Source organism: Dryobates pubescens, chromosome 36, assembly GCF_014839835.1.
Source record: "Dryobates pubescens isolate bDryPub1 chromosome 36, bDryPub1.pri, whole genome shotgun sequence".
Classification (NCBI taxonomy): Eukaryota; Metazoa; Chordata; class Aves; order Piciformes; family Picidae; genus Dryobates; species Dryobates pubescens.
This window is the reverse complement of record NC_071647.1, coordinates 3,651,766-3,671,761: the sequence shown is the minus strand read 5'-3', so window position 1 is coordinate 3,671,761 and position 19,996 is coordinate 3,651,766. Positions and strand designations below refer to the sequence as shown.

The window sequence follows — 19,996 nt, the reverse complement described above, 5'->3', positions numbered from 1 at the left end:
TGCACAGTGTGGGGACTGGTGTTGAACAGGGGAGTTGGGCTCAGCACTGTGGGCTTGTGGAAGGAGCTGGATGTGTGATGGAGCTGGAGTCACCTCCCAGTCTCCTTCCAGACCGCTGAGGGAAGCTGGAGCACAGAGGGTTGTTTCCTGATGATGAGCCAAGGCTTTGCATGCACAGACATCACTTACATCAGTTGCCTGCATGTGCAAGGATGCAAGGGAGGGAACTGGCTGCTCAGTGTTTAGGCCAGGTGGAGTCAGAGCATTGTGGTCCCTTTGGCCACTGACTCCAAGGGAAGGGGAATTGTGTTGTTCCAGCTGCCAGCTCCTCCCCTGGCTCTTCATGCAAGTGTAAAAAGAGCCTAATGCCCCAGGATCAGCATCTTTCCAGCACACAGCTGGATGTGCAGATGTGGAACACACCACTCCCTTCACAGCATTGTCTCCAGCTCTTTGTTCAGGTTGGGGTGATGCTGGTTCAGGTCTGTCAAGTCCACTCTGTTTTTCCCACAGGCTTCCTGGCTCACAGCCTGGGGTGGGCAGGGCAAAAAGTTCCCCGAGGCGAAGGAGCTGGGGACGTAGCCTGGCAGGCTGGCACGGGCAGGGAGCAGCAGCCCTCGCTGCTGTGTGCTCCCTGCCCCTCGCCCTGCCAGGCTGAGGCTGAAGCTGGTGGTGGCATGGGAGGCCAGCCCACCACAGCAGCAGCTGCCCCCTGCGCTGGTGGCACGAGCCTGCTGCTTCAAGTCCAGCGCCAGGCTCCTCCGAAAGTGAGCTTTCCTGATCTCTGCCTGCACCTGGGGGATCAGAGACAGCAGCTGGTGCCCAGAGGCAGCACACCAGCCTTCCCCTTCCCCTTATTCTCCTTCCCCTTTTCCTTCCTTTTCCCTTTCCCCTTCCCCCTTCCCCTTCCCCCTCCTGTGGTTTTAATTTCTAGTGACTTTTTCCCTCCCCTGTTTCCAACTCCTTTCCCTCTCCTTTGAGGACAGCCTGAGAAAGTTGGGGTTGTTCATCCCTGAGAAGAGAAGGCTCCAGGGAGGCCTTAGAGCAGCCTTCCAGCATTTGGAGGGGCTACAGGAGAGCTGGAGAGGGACTTGTTGCAAAGGCATGGAGTGACAGGGTGAGGGATGATGGCTTCCAAACGGAAGGAGCTGGATTTAGACTAAACATGAGGAAGAAATTCTTCCCCATGAGGGTGGTGAGGCACTGGAACACGTCCAGAGAAGCTGTTGAGGCTTCAAGCCTTGGTAGTGTTCAAATCCAGGTTGAATGGGGCCTTGAGCAACCTGCTCTAGTAGGAGGTGTCCCTGCTGACTGCAGGGGGTTGGAATTAAATGATCTCTAAGGTCCCTCCCAACCCAAATCGTTCTGTGATTCTATGAGAAGGGTGGAGCCGAGGTTGGTTTTTTTCCCCTCTGCTTAGCCCAGCTTGGGGGCAGGGAGTTAACTTCCCCAACCCCGAAGAGGCTGGGACAGGGAGCTCGGGTTTCTCACTCACCTCCCCGTTGCAGAAGCAGTAGATAAAAGCCACGAAGAAACCCTGCCGAAAGAGACAGAGGGGGAGGCTGTGTCCCAGCCGGGATGCTGTGCATCTCTGCTCCGTGTCCGGAGCTGGCAGCCCTGCTGCCGGGTACCTGAGAGGAGTTAAAGAGCATCTCGTAATGCATCTGGATCTGCCACAGCACCCCGGAGACTTCCGTGTAGGGCATGGCCATGAACACCACGTAGTGGACTCCAAAAAGGGGCATCAGCACCAGTGTGGACTTCAGCAGCTTCCTGAGAGGAGAAAAGCCCTGGGCTGTTAGCTGGGGCCTCCAGCCCCCTGGCAGGGCTTGGTGGACATTGCAGTGAAGAGGGCAGTGAAGGGGGCAGTGAAGAGGGCAGTGAAGGGGGCAGTGAAGGGGGCAGTGAAGAGGGCAGTGAAGGGGGCAATCACTTCAGCTTCTGCTGCAGCTGCTCTGTGTGCAGCTGTTGCTGTGTCCAGCTCAGAGAAGGGAGCAGGCAGAGCCTGAACTCCTGAGGCTACTGCTTCGATCACACCAGGCTGCCAGAGGCACTGGCTGCCACCATCCTGCCACCCTCCCTCACTCCTGCAGCCCTTCCTGCACCTCTGCCCTGCCATCATAACCCTCTGGGGAGCCACCTCAGCAAAGCAGAAGATGAGGCAGGGCAGGGCTCTGCTGCTGCCAGCACTTGCCTGTACTGCTGCCGGGGGTCCAGCTTCCCTGTGTTTGTCTCCCAGAGCTTGGAGGCCAGCACTCGGACAATGTTGAGGAAGAGGAAGAAGTTCACCTGCCAACAAACAGCTGCTGAGGCTTTGTTGCCTGCAATGACCTCAAGTCTGCCCAAGCAGCCCCCTGGGATGAGGACAGGCAGTTCTGGGCCAGCTGCAGGCAGGGACATGACAGTGATGCTGTGGTCAGAGAGGAAAGGGACCAGTGGCCCTGGATCCCTCTGCATCATGTGGGCCCCTCCTGGGTGCTGGGGTGGCTGGCACACAACCCCAGTCTCTGCTGATCCCCTTTCCCCAACAGGGACTGGGAGATTCAGCCACAGGATTCTTACCACAATGGCAGCCAAGATGGGGACCTGATAAATCCACTTCATGTTCCCTGCACTGAGGTCCCAGCACCTGAGGAGACCAGTAAGGAAACACCCTTGAGACACTTGAAACCACTGGGAAGGAAAAGTGCTGGCTGATGGCTCCTTGTAGCCCCCAGCCTCCCACCCTCCCTCTGGGGAGCCTGTAAATCCTGACCCAACAGCAGCTGTGCTGCACGAGTTCAGAACCACCTTGGTGCTGCAAATCAGCTTTAAAGCAGCATCAAAGTTCCTGAGGGCTCCTTGGCCAACTCATCTAAAATCCCTGCTGCATTTTTAGGTGTCCTTTCTCCTTTCAGCGTGCTTAACTTCAGAGCATGTCCTTCAGCAGTCACCTTTGCACTGTTTATTCACCCGTTTGTGGGGTAAGGCTGCTTTTATCTCCCTCCCAAGTGCACAACAAAACCACTCTTGGGTTGATTACTGGCAGCTTTAGGAACAAGTCTTGGAGATTTCTTCACACACACCCCTTGTCCTTCATGGAAAATCTTCATTTCCAGAAGGTCTTTTGATAGCATTTGCCCCCCAGTCAGTCCCACCCCAAAGGGCTGGCAGAGGAGGACAACCTACGTACTGTGTATCAGCCAGGGAGGCCCTGACGCTGGCCCAGACAGACACAAACACAGCAGGGAGACCTGGAGGGGCAGGAAGCAGAGTGAGGAGCATGGAGGAAGCACCATGCTTGCAGAGCAAACCAGTTCCTGGCAGCTGGTCTGCATCCCACTGCCCTTATCTGGGCATTCAGTGCCACCCAGACGTGGCTGGTGCCACAGCCACCAATAGTCTCAGTGGCTATAGCGTGGAGTTATGGTCCGTGCTTACCCCAGCCAATGATGATGAGGACCCACAGGTAGTTCTTGTTGGAGAGGAAGGCCATGAAGATCAAACTGTGCAGGTAGAGACCTTCCACCAGGATCCAGTAGTGGTTGGTGGCCAGAAAATAGAGGAAGAAGGTCACTGCCACCTTGCAGCCCACCTGTGGGCACACAGTCAGAGAGGTGCCCCTGTCAGGCTGGTCCCTGAAAGCAGATCCTGGTGGCTTTTGCTCTCTGGCCAGCAAAACCCAGGCTGTGGCCCTTGCATGGCTCACGTTCCTCCTCTTGCAGGGAGCTACAGCTGCCCTGGGAGAGCACCACTGGACACAGAGCAGGCGCTCCAGGTCTTTCCCATTCCAGGGCACTGTGAGCTCAGACAGCCCACAAGAACGATGTCCTTGGTGGCTCTGATGTCTGCTGTGGCACCAGCATGGAGACAATCTGGGCAGAGCTGGAGATGCCCCCCTCAGCCCTGCCCAGCTGCATCACTCCTGAGCAGCACAGCCCCCATCTGAGAAGGTGCCAAGCTCGCTCCCCTGCACCAGGGCTCCTAAATCCCCTTCCCCCCTTATCCTGCCTCCGGTCTCAGTGCACCACTTGCCAGGTGACTCCGCTGTCCCGCCGAGGGACCCATTTCTGCCTTGAAGTCGTCCTCCTGGACCTTCTCTGCCTCACTGGCCATTGGCCCCGAGTAGAGCACCAGGTCCTTCACGAAGATGCTCAGGGCCCGGCAGATGAAGGAGGTGAAGAGGTGGACGTGGATGTAGTTGCGTGTGCAGTGCAGGCGCCTGTGGAGGAGAGAGGCGACTCCAGCCCAGCCCCAGCTGCCCAGCAAGCTCATCACGTGGGGGCACAAGCAATGGGGGGACCCTGAGAAGGTGAGCTCCGAGCTGTCAGCCCTCCTATGGGCACAGAAGCCAGATCTGGGGGCGAGTGGGGTGGAGCAGATGGGAAGCTGGTCGTGCTGGGGGTGTTCTGGGCTTGGGCATTGTCTGAGGTCTGTGCTGAGGCTGGGGCCAGTTCCCATTCCCTCAGGGGGTGTTCCCTCTTGGGGGCTGTGCGTGAAGGAGATGGGGAGAGGACAGCTCTCCTCCACAGGGGGAAGGGGCTTTGGCTTCTCCTTACTTGAAGTACGAAAGGATGCAGACAGCAACAATGAGGGAGGCCAGGGAGAGGGAGTAGCCAACGGTGTACATCAGGTGCAGGCGGTCAAACACCTCCTGGAAGAGAAGGGCTGGCTGAGAGCACGAGGGGAGCAGAGGAGAAAGAGCTCCCTGCAGCCACCACCTCCCCTGGCCTTTGCTCACGCTGCCCTGGCGCCCACCCCGAGCCCTGTGCCAAGCCAGGTCACCTTCTGGCGGCTGCGGCCCTCGGGGGAGAAGAGTGGAGCACATTCGGAGTAATTGGCCCAGGTCTTGTTGGTGCTGAGAGCCACGGCCCAGGTCCCATAGGCACTGCAGTACCTGTAGGCGTGACCTGGGGACAGCAACTGGCACTGTGACAGCGAAGGACCCGCGGGAAGCCCAGACCCTGGGGGCTGATGGCAGAGGTGAGGGGATCCCTGCCCAGGTACCAGCGCTCACCTTTATGGTTGAAGTCATAGATGTAGTCGGGGCAGGGCACGGACACCTCCTGGCTGGGGGAGCCCTTTGGCCAGCAGATGATCCCATCCCACTCTGGAGGGCAGCTGGTGTCTGGCCAAAGAGCAAAGACTCATCTGAGGTCCCCAAACAGGGCCGTGGTGCACCTCTGGCTTCCCCAGGCGTGCCCTGAAGCAGGGCGAGGAGAAGGAGCTGCCATGACCTCACCCCTGGGCTGCAGAGCAGGGGGGCAGGGAAGGGGACACATCCCCATCACTTCCCACCTCTGCCGGCTGCAAAGGCTCCTCCACAGCTCTCCTTTGCAGTGTGTTTGGGGCAGTGCTGGCTGATCAGATGTGATTAGCACCTAATTGCTCCCACAGCAGCCACGGTGCCAGGAGCTCCACAAACCCTCAGGAGCCACAGGTCCCTGGCCCCCTCCCACTGCCATCGGAGGGGACAGCTCTTCCCATGAGGTATCCAGCCCATGGGAGTCTTTCCCCCACCACCAGAGCTGGCTGATCCATCTGTAGGGGAAGGACACTACCTTTGATCTTCTCCAGCTGGGCTGTTATGTCTCCCTGACATTTCTCCTTAGCCTCCACCAGTAGATAGATCTGCTCTTCTTTTGTGAGGACATCATCAGGGTCGACCTGCCAAGATGAAACTGAAGTGATGCCTTCCCCAGCTCCGTGTGGCTTGGTCCAGGCCAGCAGTGTCAGATGGCAACTCAGCCCAGGTCTCTGCTTCTTGTTCATATTTTAATCTCCCCTGGGAGACCTTGACCCACCCTGGTGACCTCCATGTCCCCAGAGTGCTGCCACTGCCTGCTTGGTGACATCAGTTACTCATGGCTAGGATCCAGGAGCTGGTCTGTCCCAACAGCCCCCTGAAGGTGACTGATGAGACACCCACAAACACTTCCTGACTCCAGACAGGATCCCACATCACTTCTGCTGCCACAAGACTCCCTGTAGTGCCCTGCCACCACCCCCTGAATCCACCCAGCTGATAAACCCCAAGTCCACAATCAGGAGGGGCTCCAGAGCTGTTGTGTGAACATCACCTGGCATGGACACAACACTGCTGAGCCCCACAGTGTGATGGGCTCACCCTTCCCCCACATTGCATTAAGCAGGATCACCCTTGGGTCAAGGAATGAGAGTCAGAGGTGGTGAAAGAGCCAAGCAGGGAAGAATGGAACACACATGGAGCCCCTCCAGCCATCTGCATGTCCATTCACATGTCTGTGCTAGAAATCAGTGGCATCTGAGGCTTCTGCCCCAGCTCCTTCCCACCAACCCCACCAGTGGTGCTGGATGTCCCTGCTGGCCACATGCTGACCCTCCAGAGCCAGGTCTGGCAGTCCCTGCTGAAGTGGCTGTTCAGGGCTCTGCCATGGGGCAGGTGCCCAGCACCAGGAGCAGCACGCTGCAGAGGGGTGCAGCCCGTGGTGTCTGCAGCCTCCAGCTCTCACCACGCATGCTCCTGGGGCAGGTTAGGCTGAGATGCTCCAAGGAATTTGGAGCTGGGATGAGGAAAGAGCTTTGGAAGTGAAAAGGAGGTGGGACCGACAGAGGTGAGCAGGGCCAAATCCTGCCCCAGAGAGGAGACCCAGAGCTCCCACTCACACTCTTCCCAAAGCAGCCATCTGGGTGGGTGGAGGAGCAGGGCAGGAGTGAGTGTCCTGGGGGAGGGTGAAGGTTCAGCTATGGGAGAGGCTCTGGGTAGAGCTAGCTGTGCCCTCACCATAGCCCCCAATTTTCCCATGCTCCCTACTCCCCACGATGCCTCTGAGGCAGCAAACCCTGCCCTGGATGTGTCCAAGGAATGGAAACCCACCACATGGTGAGCTCTCCACGGCTGATGGAAGGCTTTTGGTGGGAACAGAGAGGCTGTCCCCTTTCTGCCCAGCTCCTGCCTGGCAGCTCTGTGGAGCAGAATGTGCAGCTGGGGGTAGGTGGCCCCAGGCCAGGGCACATCCGGCAACATTTAAAGCCAGGAGAGGGACCGGAGGAGGCCACGGGGCCGCGCAGACTTACCAGAGCCCACGCAGAACTCAGGAGGCTGCAGCAGAGGAGAGCCACCGAGATACCCCCGACGGGGACAGATGCTTCCATGGTCCCACCGCCTCACTCGGATGGGGTCCCCAGGGCTGGTGAGCTGCAGGAAGCAAAGCTTTCGTCTGGGGACAGGCGTCTGCCCGAGGCCACGCGTGATGGAGAGGTGCTGGTGCGTCCAGCAGGACGGAGCATCTTCTGGGAGCACCTCCCTGGCTGCCAGCCCCGTCGGGCCGAAGTGGTGGCGAGGGCACAGCCCAACCCTGGGAGCTCAGGGCTGGAGGAGCCCCTGGGGTGAGTCCCCCGGCCCCGATGGGCACTGCCCTGGCAGCGCTAAAGGGATCTGCTCACAGCCCTGCTAGACAGGGGGGGTGTCCCCCGCCCCAAGCTTGCTCCCATCCACTCTCTGTGTCTCGCCTGCTTCAAGCAGCTCCTGGAGAGTGTGCAAACAATTCCCGCTGGGATGAGGATGGCAGAGGTTGATTGGCTTAGCCCTAGGTGCTAAAATCCTCTTCATTCAGGGCAGATTCCTCTCTCTTCTCTTTGCAGAACTTCTCTCGCTGCTCATTTTTCAGCTGTCACGGCAGCCCCCGCACTGCCCCCGCGCTGCTCCGCTCTCTCCTGCCCCAGACTGCTCCCAAGGATGAAGGGTGGTGGGGACAGGGAGGTCGGGAGGCAGAGGGTGCAAGCACGTGAGCATCACCTCCACTGATGCTCCAGGGCTGGGATGGCTCTCAGGCAGACGCCAGTTTAACCCTTTCCCTTCTCTCAGGGCTGGGGCGTTTGGGAAGCCGTGCTGGGGTCAATCCCACTCCCCGCTGGGACAAGCACTCGGCTGCCTTTCTGTGTCTGCTTTGCAGAAGCACCTCACGGCTCAGCCGTGCCTGGCCCTCCGCAGAGGGGTGGTGATGGCTAAGTCAGGACAGATGGACAGTCCTGGCTCCGGTGGTGTCTCACACCAGCCATGAATGAGACAAACTGGCAGGACCTCCTTGGGCATCAGGTCAGAGCTGGTCCCACTGCAGCTGCCGGCCATGCCCGTCAGAGCAGCCCCCTCTCATCCCGAGGAGGCCCCAGGGCTGTCCCCTGCATTACAGGACGGTGTAAATGCTCAGCTGGTTCCCACCACCCGGCTCAAACACCTTGTGTCCCCCTAGCATCCCCCTGGGGAGGTGGGGGGCACAAAGTGGGCAGTCCTTCTTCCCATGAGTGAGATGAGGCTGAAATTGCAAAGCCCAGCGCCCAACCCCGGGAACCCCAGTCTGGGACCTCTCCCCTGGCCCATGCGAGCCATGGCTGGGCACAGCTATTGCTGCCTCCATAAGAGCCAAAATGCTGTGCAGGGCAGAGCCCTCAGAGCCTCCCCCGGGATTTGCCTGGCAGGGAGCTCATCCTGGTCCCCACCCTGAGCCCCGTGGCTGCTTGGAGGGGTCAGGCTTCGGCTCTTGTGCTGCCAGATGGGAGAGCAAAGCAGATGCAAATGGCAGCGCTGAGCTGCTGCTGCTCCCTCTGATTGGATCCCACAGGGAAAACAAGCCCCTGCCCTCCCTGCCCTGGCAATCAGCTGTAAATCAAGGAGGGCTTAGGGGCATCTTTGGCAGCTGCCCATCTCCCCATCCCAATTTAGCCACCACCCTGGCCCGTCGCGTGGGTGCTGAGCACCCATCGCTCAGCACCGCAGCTCCTGCACTTACTCCTCGGGATGCTGTAGGGCGAGAGAAGGGATGAGCAGATGAACTGCAGGCTTAATGCTTCCTAAGGGCTCCTCTGGGTACTGCTTTCTGACCCACAAGCTGCCAGGGCATGAGGCAGGATTTAAGGGGAGGTTATTTTGGATGGAGGGGGGTACTGCTGGATGCTGGCTGAGGGGGAGGCAGCAGCACTCAAGGGCAATTTGAGTCTCACTGCAGTCGAAACCTGACCCAGGCTCGGAGTTTGCACCCAGCAAACCACGGCGGGGTTGTGATTTTGCTCTGTTGTAGAGAGCTCTGGAAAGCAATCACAGCAAATGCACCCACCCAGCCCCATCAGCCAGCCCCCTCAGCTCCTCAGATCCATGCTGGAGATCGTGAGGTGACAGCAGACAGCAAATTTCCCAGCACTTTGTGGCTGCTTCCTCCTCCTGAAAGACCTCAGTAACCCTGCTGGTGACAGGCCGTTTCGGCAAAGAAGAGGCTCGGGGGGGCTCTGAGGACAGGGCTGAGCTGGTGACACCCCCTGCTCTCATCATTCCCAGCCCTGCAGGAGCTCTGAAACAACAGGATTGCACCCACCAGACATGCCAAACCTGAGCTGCTGTGACAAGACATGACCTGGACCAGCTTGGCTCAGCCACCTGCAGCTACAAATGTACCAGCAGTGCCTGCATCCATGTACAGAACAACCCAGGCTTGGGGCAGGTGCTGGAAACTGCCTGGCAGAAGAGGACCTGTGGGTGCTGGTTGACAGCAGCTGAAGATCAACCAGCATGTGCCCAGGTGGCCAAGAGAGTCAGCAGCATCCTGGCCTGGATCAGCAATGGTGTGGCCAGCAGGACCAAGTTAGTGATTGTCCTACCTGTACCAGGCACTGGTGAGACCACACCTCAAATTCTGGGGTCAGGTTTGGGACTCTCACTCCAAAAAGGACATTGAGGGGCTGGAGCAGGTCCAGAGAAGGGCAACAAAGCTGTCACTTACTTCTGTTACCAAAGCAGCAGCTCTCAGACCCCAGATCAGACTGGGGGTGGATTTTCTCCTCCTATGCTCTGTTGCTCTCTGGTTATATTTAAGCTGATGCTTTAAGATGTCTCAGGGTAACCCTCAAGCCCCATTTCCTCAGATGCTGAAGCTTGCTGACTTTTGCCTCTTCTGCAGGTCGTCACATGGTTGGAAGAGGAAGGTGAGAGCAGAAACATCTCCCACCAGAGCCTGCCCAGTGCCTGGGGAGAGGCTGAAAGGCAATAGAAGATGTGTGGGAGAAGTGGTGCAGGGCTGTGAAAGATCCTGAGGTGAGGAATTAAATAGCTCTAGCCTGCACCCTTGTTAGCCTTGAGGAGCATCATGCTGGGGCTCTGTAAAGGTGCAGGGATGAGTCCTGCTGCCCAGCAAAGCAAACACATGGAAGGATGAAAGGCAAAGCCTTCCCCTTCACCTTTAGGAGGTGCTTCCCACCTCCACCGTGGCCTTTCCCAGAGTGCAAGCTCAGCCCTGGGGCAAAACTGGGGCAAACCAGACCCTTCAACTTGAGTCCAGAGAGGACTGAGCTCCTTTGGAGCAGCACTTCCCAAACCCTGGTCTTCAAGAGCCTTGGTCCTTGCAGGGCTGCCTAAAAACAGCCACCAGCTCCCATGGGTACGGGGGCAGGTTCATCTGCTGCCCTGCTGCTGTTCTGCTGCCAGGCACCCGGAGCCCTTTTCAGTGATCACTTAGCAAGCAGCCCCCAAGCAGCCCACCCGCTGCAGGTGCTGGAGGGGGAGATGTTCCCCCCTTTGGAGGCTGAGGGGGGGCCGGGGGGTGCAGCTGATGACTTTGCAATGCCGGGAGCTGATGACAATGGGCAATTGTCAAGTTGGGGCCCCTCTCGTTTAAGTTTTCTTCCTTTTATAGTAAGTAGCAGTTGCTCCAGCAGCTGGCCTGCCCCTCCGGGGTGAGCACAGGGCTCATATATAAGGGAGGGAGCAGACTTTGCCTTTCATCCCCCGTTCCAGTGCTTCACAGGGAGGCAGGACTCATCCCCACACCTCCACGAAGACCCGGCGCGATGCCGCTGAAGAAACCCGACCCGAAGAAGGAAGCAGCCAAAGCAGCTCCAGTCCCAGAGCCCTCCAGAGACCCTCCCTTCGATCCCAAGAGCGTGAAGGTGAGTGAAGGATGAAGATGTCGCCCTCTTTCTTTGTGCTTGTCACCTGCCAGGCACGGGCAGTACAACGTGCCGTGCAAACGGCGTTAGCCAGGCTGAGGGCCGGGCTTGGGAGGGGAAAACGACCAGACTGCTCTGGTGCCGCGGGCTGGGAGTGATACCCTCCTCACTGGGGGATGTTCCAGCTTTCCCCCATCCAGCCCTACACAGCACCCACCCAAGGAATCTGCTTTGCTCCCACAGCAGAATGCTGCTGCCTGGAGCTCTGGCTGCAGAGTCCAACACCCCCCAGCCCCCCCAGCTGCAATACCCTGCTGGGGCCCCAGCAGAATTAAAAAGCTCTTCTGCCACCCACTGTCTTCATCCCAAAGCATTTTGCTGCCTGTGCTGTTTTCTCCACGTAAAAGCATCTTCTATCCAAGCCTCTACCACAGGAGTTCACTTCCCCCCTGATTCCCCAGGGTAAAGCTGTGGGTTTGATCCAGAGCTGTGGCAGGAGAGCTGCTGAGAGCAGGCTCAGCACAGAGGACGTTTAATCCCTTGAACCAGGGATCCAAGCCTCGAAGCAGCACCCAAAACAGCCCTGCCTGTGGTATGAGCATCCCCACTGCCTGCCCACCTCTTGCCCCTTGTGTTGCTGCTGGCTGTGCTCTCCGCTGGGATCTGAGCTCCACAGCAAGGGCAGGAGTGCTCCTGGGCATGGCACAGCTGGACGTGGCATGGGTACAGCCCCCACCTCATGCAAGCTGCAGAGCCTGGAAAGGGAGAGGTTTAAAGGCAGGGAGAGCTCTTTGTTGTCACATCCATGACACAGCCCTTAGCCTGGCTCTGCTCTCTTCTCCCAACAGATTGAGTTCACCGCAGAGCAGATCGAAGGTAGGTGCAGCTTCACCTTCTCCCCCAGATGGCTCTAGAAATGGGGGCTCCATCTTCCAGGCAGCTTTTTTTGCAGCAGACATGAGAGCCAAAGACCCACACATCAAATCCCTTGCAACCCCTAACATTCTGAGGTTCTGTGTGAAATCCTCTCCCAAGGTAAAGCCTGGCAGGCTGCAGATACCCCACCGCCCCTTCCCAGCATGCTGCTCATCCTCTTGATGGGCTTGTGAGGTTGTCAAGCAGCTAGAATGGACTAATCAAACCAGAAAGTCATGTCCCAGCCAGCATCAAGCCAGTAAGGAGACAGGGAAGAGCTCTGGTGGGAAGGGAGGAGGCAGGAGATGGAACAGTGCTGGAGGTGAGCGGGAGCCAGGGCAGGGATTTAGCTGGGACTGCAACAGGCTGCCAGGAGGAATGAATGGATCCTGTCTCCTTGCTCTGCACTGAGGATAATCCCAGCTTTAGAGCCTGGCAGGGAAAAGGTATTTTTCCTTTCATGGTGAGATGCAGCCTGGTTCCAAGTCTGGGATTCATGTGGGAGGAGCAGCCTCTGGTGAAGCAGGGACAGCCCCATGCCGAGGGGCTGAGCTGGGGCTGGGATATCTCAGCTCTCCACAGACAGTTTAAATGCCTTTGTACAGAGCAGTGAAGGTATGAGATCTGAGGGCAGATCCTGGTGGGAATACTGGGAGGAGGAGACCAGTATCCTGCAGGCTCAGCCCCCAAACCAGCTTCTGAAAGAAGAGAGCCAGTGGAAATGTGAGAGAGTTCAAAGGTGAGGCTATGTGGATATAAGCTGCAGTGACATTCCAGGGATGTGATGTGCCCCTGTGGCCCCAGGCAGTCAGGAGTGGACATCACTGAGCACCCTCAGAGGTGCCTCTTGTCCAAGGGACTTGGTGGTGTCCCTCCCTGGATCCCCCCAGAGCCAGAAGAAGAGATCTCACCTACAGAAAAGGAGCAACTTTGAGGTCAGGCAGGGTAACAGCAGCACCCTGAGGTGCTGAGGTGACTGTGGACAGAGCTGCTAGGGCCTATCAATTGCTCAGGTAGACTTGCTGGGCTGCAGGCAGTAGGATGAAATCCAGAGGTGTGTAGAGCACCTGTTGCAGGAAAATCATCACCTCACTGCCTGCATGGAGCAGCTGGAGAGGCAGGTGCCAGCCACAAGCCTTTTGGTCCTTGGCTTGCCCACAGAGAAAGAGGGTAGAGACTTGGGAGGGTGTTTACTGAGTCATTCTGCACCTCAGCACTGGTGAGGAGATCTGCTGGGCTGAAGTGAGGCAGAGACCAGGCTCTGTGCAGCACAGGAGCATTGTTGTCCGTATAGCAAATACTGGGATTAAAGAGAGAATCCAGCAGCAGGTCAGGAAGGTGAAAAGGATCACACACAGGAGAGCAATGCATAATTGTTCCTTGTTTAGGTCTCCTTCCTCCAGGTCAAATGGCACAGAAACTCATGGGGAATGAGTCTCCTGTGTCCTGCCACGCAGGGCTGGTGTGACATAAGGGTTGCAGTGCTGGGGTGGACATGGTGACCCTTCCCCATGCTGTGCCTACCTGGCTGGGGCTGGAGGCTGCCAGCAGAGCAGCTGGGGTGTTGCAGGCGTCATGGGGAGAGCTGTGGGGTCCCCAGGAGGTCCAAGTCAAAAAGGGGAAGATCAAAGAGACAGCAGCCTGCACCTGCAGCTGGTGCTGCCAGTGCAAGGTGGTGCAGGAATGCCAGCAGGTCATCCAGCCAGCTCCAGACGGGCAGCAAAACCTGCTGGAGAAGCTGAGTGACTCGCTGAAGGAGTCTGGCAAGCTCTGGTGGCTCTCTGCTCGAACTAGCACAGGGCTGCCAGCTATGCAGAGGGCTCCCACAAGCACCTGTGCCACCCTTTCCCTGCCTGCCAGGCAGGACTTGCTTCAGTGGGGTGGGAGATGGGGTCAGCGTGGCAAAGGACCTCTGAGCTCTTCTTCCCCACAGAGTTCAAGGAAGCCTTCAGCCTCTTTGACCGGACGCCCACGGGGACCATGCAGATCAGCTATGCGCAGTGCGGGGACGTCCTGCGGGCGCTCGGCCACAACCCTACCAATGCAGAGGTCCTGAAGGTGCTGGGCAAGCCCAGACCAGAAGGTGACAGCAAACTGGGGCAGTAGGGACGGGGTGGGACAAGCAATCCCCGTGCTCCATGGCAGCAAGTGAGGGATTATGTCACCTGAGGGGACAGCCCTGCAAGATGAAGGAAGTGACTCAGAGAGGCTTCATTCCTGCAAAATTCCTTCACTCCCCCTCCCTGTGCCATGGCTGATGTAAGGGATAGGCTGTCCTCAGCTGGGGATGGTGGCAACTGATGCTTAGCAGACCATGTCCTGAGCTGGTGCAAACTGGGAGAACCTGAGCAGTCCCTGTGCAGCCACTGTGCCTTGGTGACAGAGGACCTGCCTGCTGGTCTTCATTTCTGGCTGCTATCAGCAGTCTTTGTGCACTTCCCCATGCTGATGCTTACTCTTCAAATGGATCTTCCCATCTCAAGTAGAATACATCACCAATCCCAATCACCTTGTGGGGTTTCTCCCCTGTACTCAGATGGAAATGAGACCAGGAAGGCTATGCAGGAGATCCGCAGAGCCCGACCCTCAACCCACCTAAGCTAATCTCTGACCCTATCTCCTCTTCCCCTCCCAGAAATGAACACAAAGACGCTGGACTTCGAGACCTTCCTGCCCATCCTGCAGCACTTCACCCGCAACAAGGAGCAGGGCACCTTTGAGGACTTCGTGGAAGGGCTGCGGGTCTTCGACAAGGAGGGCAACGGCATGGTGATGGGCGCCGAGCTGCGCCACGTGCTGGTGACGCTGGGTACGCGCCGGCCCTGGGCACGGCAGCAGGGCACAGGCCACCCCCAAGCTCTTTTCTGGGCAAACATCTTAGAATCGTAGAATCAATAAGGTTGGAAAAGACCTCAGAGATCATCAAGTCCAACCTGCCACCCAACACCTCCTGACTAACTAAAGCATGGCTCCAAGTGCCAAGTCCAATCCCCTCTTGAACACCTCCAGGGATGGGGACTCCACCACCTCCCTGGGCAGCACATTCCAGAGGCCAATTACTCTTTCTGGGGAGAACTTTCTCCTCACCTCGAGACTAAACTTCCCCTGGCACAGCTTGAGACTGTGTCCTCTTGTTCTGGTGCTGGAAGAAGAGTCCAACCCCCACCTGACTACAACCTCCCTTCAGGAAGTTGGAGAGAGCAAGAAGGTCTCCCCTGAGCCTCCTCTTCTCCAGGCTAAACAACTCCACCTCCCTTAGCCTCTCCTCATAGGGCTTGTGCTTGAGACCTCTCACCAGCCTCCTTGCCCTCCTCTGGACACATTCAGTGTGGCAGCTGGCTGATCTCACGCCACAGAGAAGCCCTTTTTATGCTGCTGCTCGCAGGCTTGTGCAGGAGTGAGCAGCTCCTGAGTTTGTAGCCTTGCCCCTGCTGTGCCACAGCTTCGTGCGAGATTCAGCTGAGATGGAGAGCATGTAATGTCCTCAGCTGTCAGGCGACCACTGGTCCTCTCTCCATACTCTCCCACCAGCACTCCCCAGTCTGTAGTGGTGCACAGCTCCTTTTTAATCCCCTTGTCCTTCCTCTGGTGCTCTTGGTGCTCTCACAGGCCCCATTCCTAGAGACATTCAAGGTGAGGCTCGACAGGGCTCTGGGCAACCTGATCTAGTTGAGGATGTGCCTGCTTACTGCAGAGGGGGTTGGACTAGAGCTTTGGAGGTCCCTTCCAACCCAGACTATCCTATGAGTCTAAAGAAGGAGATCCTGGTGGGCTGAGAACCCTTCCCCTCACCTTAATGTTCTCCTCCCCCAGGGGAGAAGATGACAGAAAACGAGGTGGAGCAGCTCATGGCAGGGCAAGAGGATGCCAATGGCTGCATCAACTATGAAGGTAGGAGCAAGAAATGCCCACTGGGGCCGCTGACTGGTCTTGGAGTTATCTTATCTGAAGGATCTCCTCTGTGATCACTGAGAGGGAGATGTGGATCACCCTCCAAAGCCTCCCCAAGGAGAGCTGTCAGACATATCAGCTGGGATGGGAACAGGGTGGTTGTGCCAGTGAGGTCCAGTCGAAGCAGCTGAAGACAGCATGTTTGCAAGGGTGTCAGGACTGGTTTAGCCCCAGTTCTGGCACTGGTTTGTTGTAAGCTGTCAAAAATAAACAAAGGCAGCATCTTTCTCAGCAGAGGCTAATTGGGAACATTTGGAGATCCTGATTGCTCTCAGCTCCAAGAGGGTGAAAATCTGGCATAAGGGCAGTGGTTAAATCTGAGAACCCCTGAAACTGGAGAGCATTGAGGCACAGAGGGTACTCATTTCCCTTGGCCTTGGGGAACTGGGGATAGTGGTCCTGGCTTGTCTCCAAGAGGGGTTTGGTATCATTAAACAGGTTTGGATGGCGTGGGAAAGGTGGGAACAGAAGGAGGAATCTCAGTCCTGACAGAGCAAGTCCACTTCATCCCTGGGGTGCCCCAGGCTGAGGGTACTCCCCCCCTGCCTCTCTGCACACCCCACCCCAGCTCACAGCATGCTGTGACTCATGCTCTCCTTTCTCATTTCCTCCTCAGCTTTTGTCAAGCACATCATGTCTGGCTGAGAGAAGAAGCTTCAGGTGAGTTTCTTAGGGGGGACCTCTGAAACTGGAAGTCCTGCAGATAACAACCAGGGGCAGAGGAACCAAACCCCAAACTCCACAAGTGGACTAAAGCCCTGGGAATAATCTCAGCTCCAAACAATTCCATGATTCCATGACTCAGTGCTAAAATACAATGAGAGGAAATTCTGAGTTAAGAGATCTCAACCTTCCCATTAACATTAGAAAGAAGATGGAAAATCATAGAATCCTGGGAATGGCTTAGGTTGGAAGGTACCGCAGAGATCATCTACTCCAACCTCCCCACCATGGGCAGGGACTCCTCTCAGCCAGACTGGGCTGCTCAAGGCCTCATCCAGCCTTGCCTAGAACACCCCCAGAGAGGAGGCATCCACAGCTATTGACATTTTGGGTTCCCCTGAGAAGCAGCTCTCTCATCTCCAAGATTCACTGTGTTAAACCTCTCATGCTTGTCTCCAGGCCCTCAGAAATGTCTGAACCCACCTGAGCACCACAAGCAACGAGATTCCTCCATCCATGTCCCTTCCTTCCTGGATGTCACACATCCACAGAGATGTTTGGTGTGAGCCACCATGAAGAGTTGGCCTCCACGTGTGTGTGCCTAAGCCTTGGTATGCAATGAGACATCTGCAACTTGGTTTTAAACCTTAAGTTATTCTTTTCACATTTTTCCTGTGACATTTGGCTCATTAAATTTATTTTCTCCCTTCTTTAAATGATATCTCTCTGCTGTGGCTCATTGAAGGGGCAGATGGAGGAGACACCTCAGCATCCACCCAGATGTTCCCACAGAGAGGGGTGCAAGGCAGCTAGATGTGAGGGAGGAGGTCAGACATGGGGGGAGGAGGTCAGACTTGGGGATGGGGGGTCTTTGCTCATCATCCCATCCTCAGTGTGGGGCTGGGAGCTGGGCTGCAGCCTGGTCACATCTTGCTGATGGAGTCGGTAGGCCAGGAGCAAAGTGAGCGGGAGGGACAAGTTGTATCAAACAGAACCCCTGTTTTGGGGAGGTTCACCACCTCCTCTCTGCCCTAAATCCAACCCTTTTTCAGACCTGTAGCCCATCCACCTTACAAGATGCTGCCCCATAAGCATTTCCTCTAAGTCCAGGCTGAACTGCACTGTGGAGCAAAGAGGGACCTGCTTGGCCCTGCCACTGTCCCTGTCACAGGAGAGGCCAGCAGGCACCTCTCCTTCATTAGCATTCTGTCCCAGAGAGAAAAGATCAGAAGCCCTTTAAAAAAAGCAAAACCATCAGAGAAAACATTGCAAATGTTCTTATTTCTGTCTCACTGACAGGTTCAAAAGTCTAGTTTTGAAGGCTGGTTTCCAGGAAGTTGATTCCTGATGAATCAGCAAGGAGAAGGGAAACGGGGCCAGGTCCCATCTCCACCCTCCTGTCTGGGATGGCAGGTCCATGGGGTGTGGGTAATTCCAGGATGGAGCCCAGCCAGGACAGGGCTCCCTGGATGGTTCCTCTCCAGGTAGACAGCATGCTCACAGCCAGAAGCTGTCTGAGAGCTGCATGATGCAAGCTGGTGGTTCTTTCCCTCTTCCTACCTGCAAAAAAAACCCAACCCCAAACCAAACCAAAACATCAGAGCATCACTAGGAGTGGTGAATAATTCATGACAGATAGCTCAGCCCTCCCATCAGCAGAACACCTGGGAGCAGAAAACACTTTTCTGTGATGTGTTCCTTATGCCAACGTTCTGGCTCCATGGCTTTGACTAGAAATTGAAGGTGTTTTGCTCCGATGGGGCTGACTTCAGCTGCCACTTGCTGGTTTCTGTGCAGTGGCTGGGGAACAGCTGCTGCCAATTCCCACTGCTTGATTCAAAGGCTCATAAAAAGCAACATAAGCTGTTTATAGATGCAAGATTAGATTTTAGCTTCTGCCTGTGGTATTCCTGCAGCTTCCATTAGGGAGAATCTGGGCACCTCGTGTCTTTAATGTGCTGTCTGTGTTTTAATCTATTAAAGGATGGTGGTGACAGGGTGAGAAAGGACACTGCTTGCTGCACGCTCGCTCTGGGCTCACGTTTGCCCTTGCCACCACCGAGGCATTGACTCCTGCAGAGGAACGTGCTGTTGCAGACAGGAATCGAGCAGAGGAGAGGCAGGAGACCTGCCTGAGCTTGCAGAGGAAATCCACAGCAGAGGCTGGGGGCCCTGCTTGCTGTGATATTCCTGCCCCGGCAAGCCAGGAGGCTGCAGTCTCGCTCCTGTATGGAAGGAAGAAGCCTTGTGTTCGAGCCTCCAGCTCCTGCACTGACAGGAATGACACCATAAATTAAAACCAAAGAGACTCCTGCAAAGAGACAGACAGAAAGAGAGCAGTGGGAAATGACAGAGGGAACCAGAGGAAAACGTGAGGGCTGTGAAATCCAGCCTCTGGAGCACCCTCAGGGTGAGAGTCAGCCATGCTTTCCTCTGGGGACCTGGTCTGTCTCCTTAGGATAAAGCAGAGCTGATTTGTACCAAAGCAGCTTGGAATGATGCACTTGACTAGGCGTGGTATAAACCTCTCTATCTCTGTAGCTATATCCCTTTATATCTCTGTAGAGACTTGCATCTTTATCTCCATAGCTATATCCCTCTGTATGTGCCTCCATGCCCTGCCTCCCCCTCCTCTGGAAAAGCTGAGGATCCCAAGGTTTTAGTCCCATGGACACTTACATGTGAGTGACCCCACATGCAGACCTGCACTTCAGGACCAGAGGAATCTCTATAAATCAAGATGCTCCAAGACAGTAGCCAATGCTCTGTCCTTTTATAGCTTGGATGCTTTACTTGAGGTCTGGGGCACCCTGAGGAGAAGTAGAAACACCACCCCACCCCCCCAACACTCGAAGGAGAGCCTGTGGCTATATCTCCTCAGGCTGTGATAAGACAGAGAGACTCATACCAAAGATGGTCTGGATGTCAGGAGGGTTAGTGTTGTGCCCTGTCAAATGGGAGCCAGACAGAGCCAGCTTTCATCCTGAGGAGTTATCAGCAGAGCCTGGCAGAGCAGCAAGATCAGGAAGAGGGTGATGAGTATGGACTGTGCTCCTTGAAAGGCTGCCTTGGACTTCCAGACCCATGTATACGCTCATCACCATCCTCACCATCAATGTGTGAGGCCACAAGCCTTTAGGGAAGGCAGACACTTCACTGTGTCGTGTTTGCACCCTTCGTGTTAGGCAAAATGAGTCAGGTCAAGCTGATAGTGAGCCAAGAATCCATCCCAGGGGGAAAGCACTGCTCCGTGACCCAGTTTGTGCTTTGTCTCAGGTCAAGGACTGAAGAAAGCTGTGCCTTCCCACACCAACCTGCTCACACCCTGAAAGCAAACACCTGCAGATTTACTGGAGTGATAACAAACCTGTAAATAAGCTTTTCAGAAACGTGGAGCTGTGTACAGAGAGAGGGGAAGCAGCAGGCCAAGCACTGCTCCCTCCATGCAACTTTTCAACGCAAGCACCTCACAATAGAGTTGTTATTCTCACATAAAGATGCAGCCCCCTGCTCCCACAAGTGCTCTGCAGCGCCCTGGCAGTGCCAGGTTCTGTCTTTCAGGCTGCTGAGTGCC

The 19,996-nt window shown here is 56.4% G+C and overlaps 2 protein-coding genes across 2 annotated transcripts; one reads left to right on the top strand and one right to left on the bottom strand.

Moving 5' to 3' along the window:
• Positions 1-431: 431 nt before the first annotated feature.
• LOC104309235 (parathyroid hormone/parathyroid hormone-related peptide receptor) lies at positions 432-7,113 on the bottom strand. The gene is made up of 13 exons (XM_054176933.1): positions 7,036-7,113; positions 5,541-5,646; positions 4,997-5,107; positions 4,765-4,889; positions 4,539-4,633; positions 4,015-4,201; positions 3,421-3,574; positions 3,173-3,233; positions 2,563-2,629; positions 2,191-2,289; positions 1,632-1,769; positions 1,496-1,537; positions 432-794 (listed from the first exon to the last, which is right to left on the bottom strand). The coding sequence occupies exons 1-13, from the start codon at positions 7,111-7,113 to the stop codon at positions 432-434; spliced, it is 1,626 nt and encodes a 541-aa protein (XP_054032908.1).
• A 3,666-nt stretch (positions 7,114-10,779) lies between these two features.
• Positions 10,780-16,404, top strand: LOC104309220 (myosin light chain, embryonic). Its single transcript, XM_009910517.2, has 6 exons — positions 10,780-10,893; positions 11,742-11,769; positions 13,742-13,891; positions 14,444-14,617; positions 15,622-15,699; positions 16,376-16,404. The coding sequence occupies exons 1-6, from the start codon at positions 10,795-10,797 to the stop codon at positions 16,402-16,404; spliced, it is 558 nt and encodes a 185-aa protein (XP_009908819.1). The 5' UTR covers positions 10,780-10,794.
• Positions 16,405-19,996: the final 3,592 nt, after the last annotated feature.

Excerpts from the sequence above, each read along its gene's own strand:
- LOC104309235 (XM_054176933.1), bottom strand. The coding sequence starts at position 7,113 with ATGGAAGCATCTGTCCCCGTCGGGGGTATCTCGGTGGCTCTCCTCTGC. Across the intron at positions 4,202-4,538 it reads TGCATCCTTTCGTACTTCAA|GCGCCTGCACTGCACACGCA; the intron begins GTAAGGAGAAGC and ends TCTCCTCCACAG. Across the intron at positions 795-1,495 it reads ACTGCTTCTGCAACGGGGAG|GTGCAGGCAGAGATCAGGAA; the intron begins GTGAGTGAGAAA and ends CTGATCCCCCAG.
- LOC104309220 (XM_009910517.2), top strand. The coding sequence starts at position 10,795 with ATGCCGCTGAAGAAACCCGACCCGAAGAAGGAAGCAGCCAAAGCAGCT. Across the intron at positions 10,894-11,741 it reads TCGATCCCAAGAGCGTGAAG|ATTGAGTTCACCGCAGAGCA; the intron begins GTGAGTGAAGGA and ends TTCTCCCAACAG. Across the intron at positions 11,770-13,741 it reads CACCGCAGAGCAGATCGAAG|AGTTCAAGGAAGCCTTCAGC; the intron begins GTAGGTGCAGCT and ends TCTTCCCCACAG.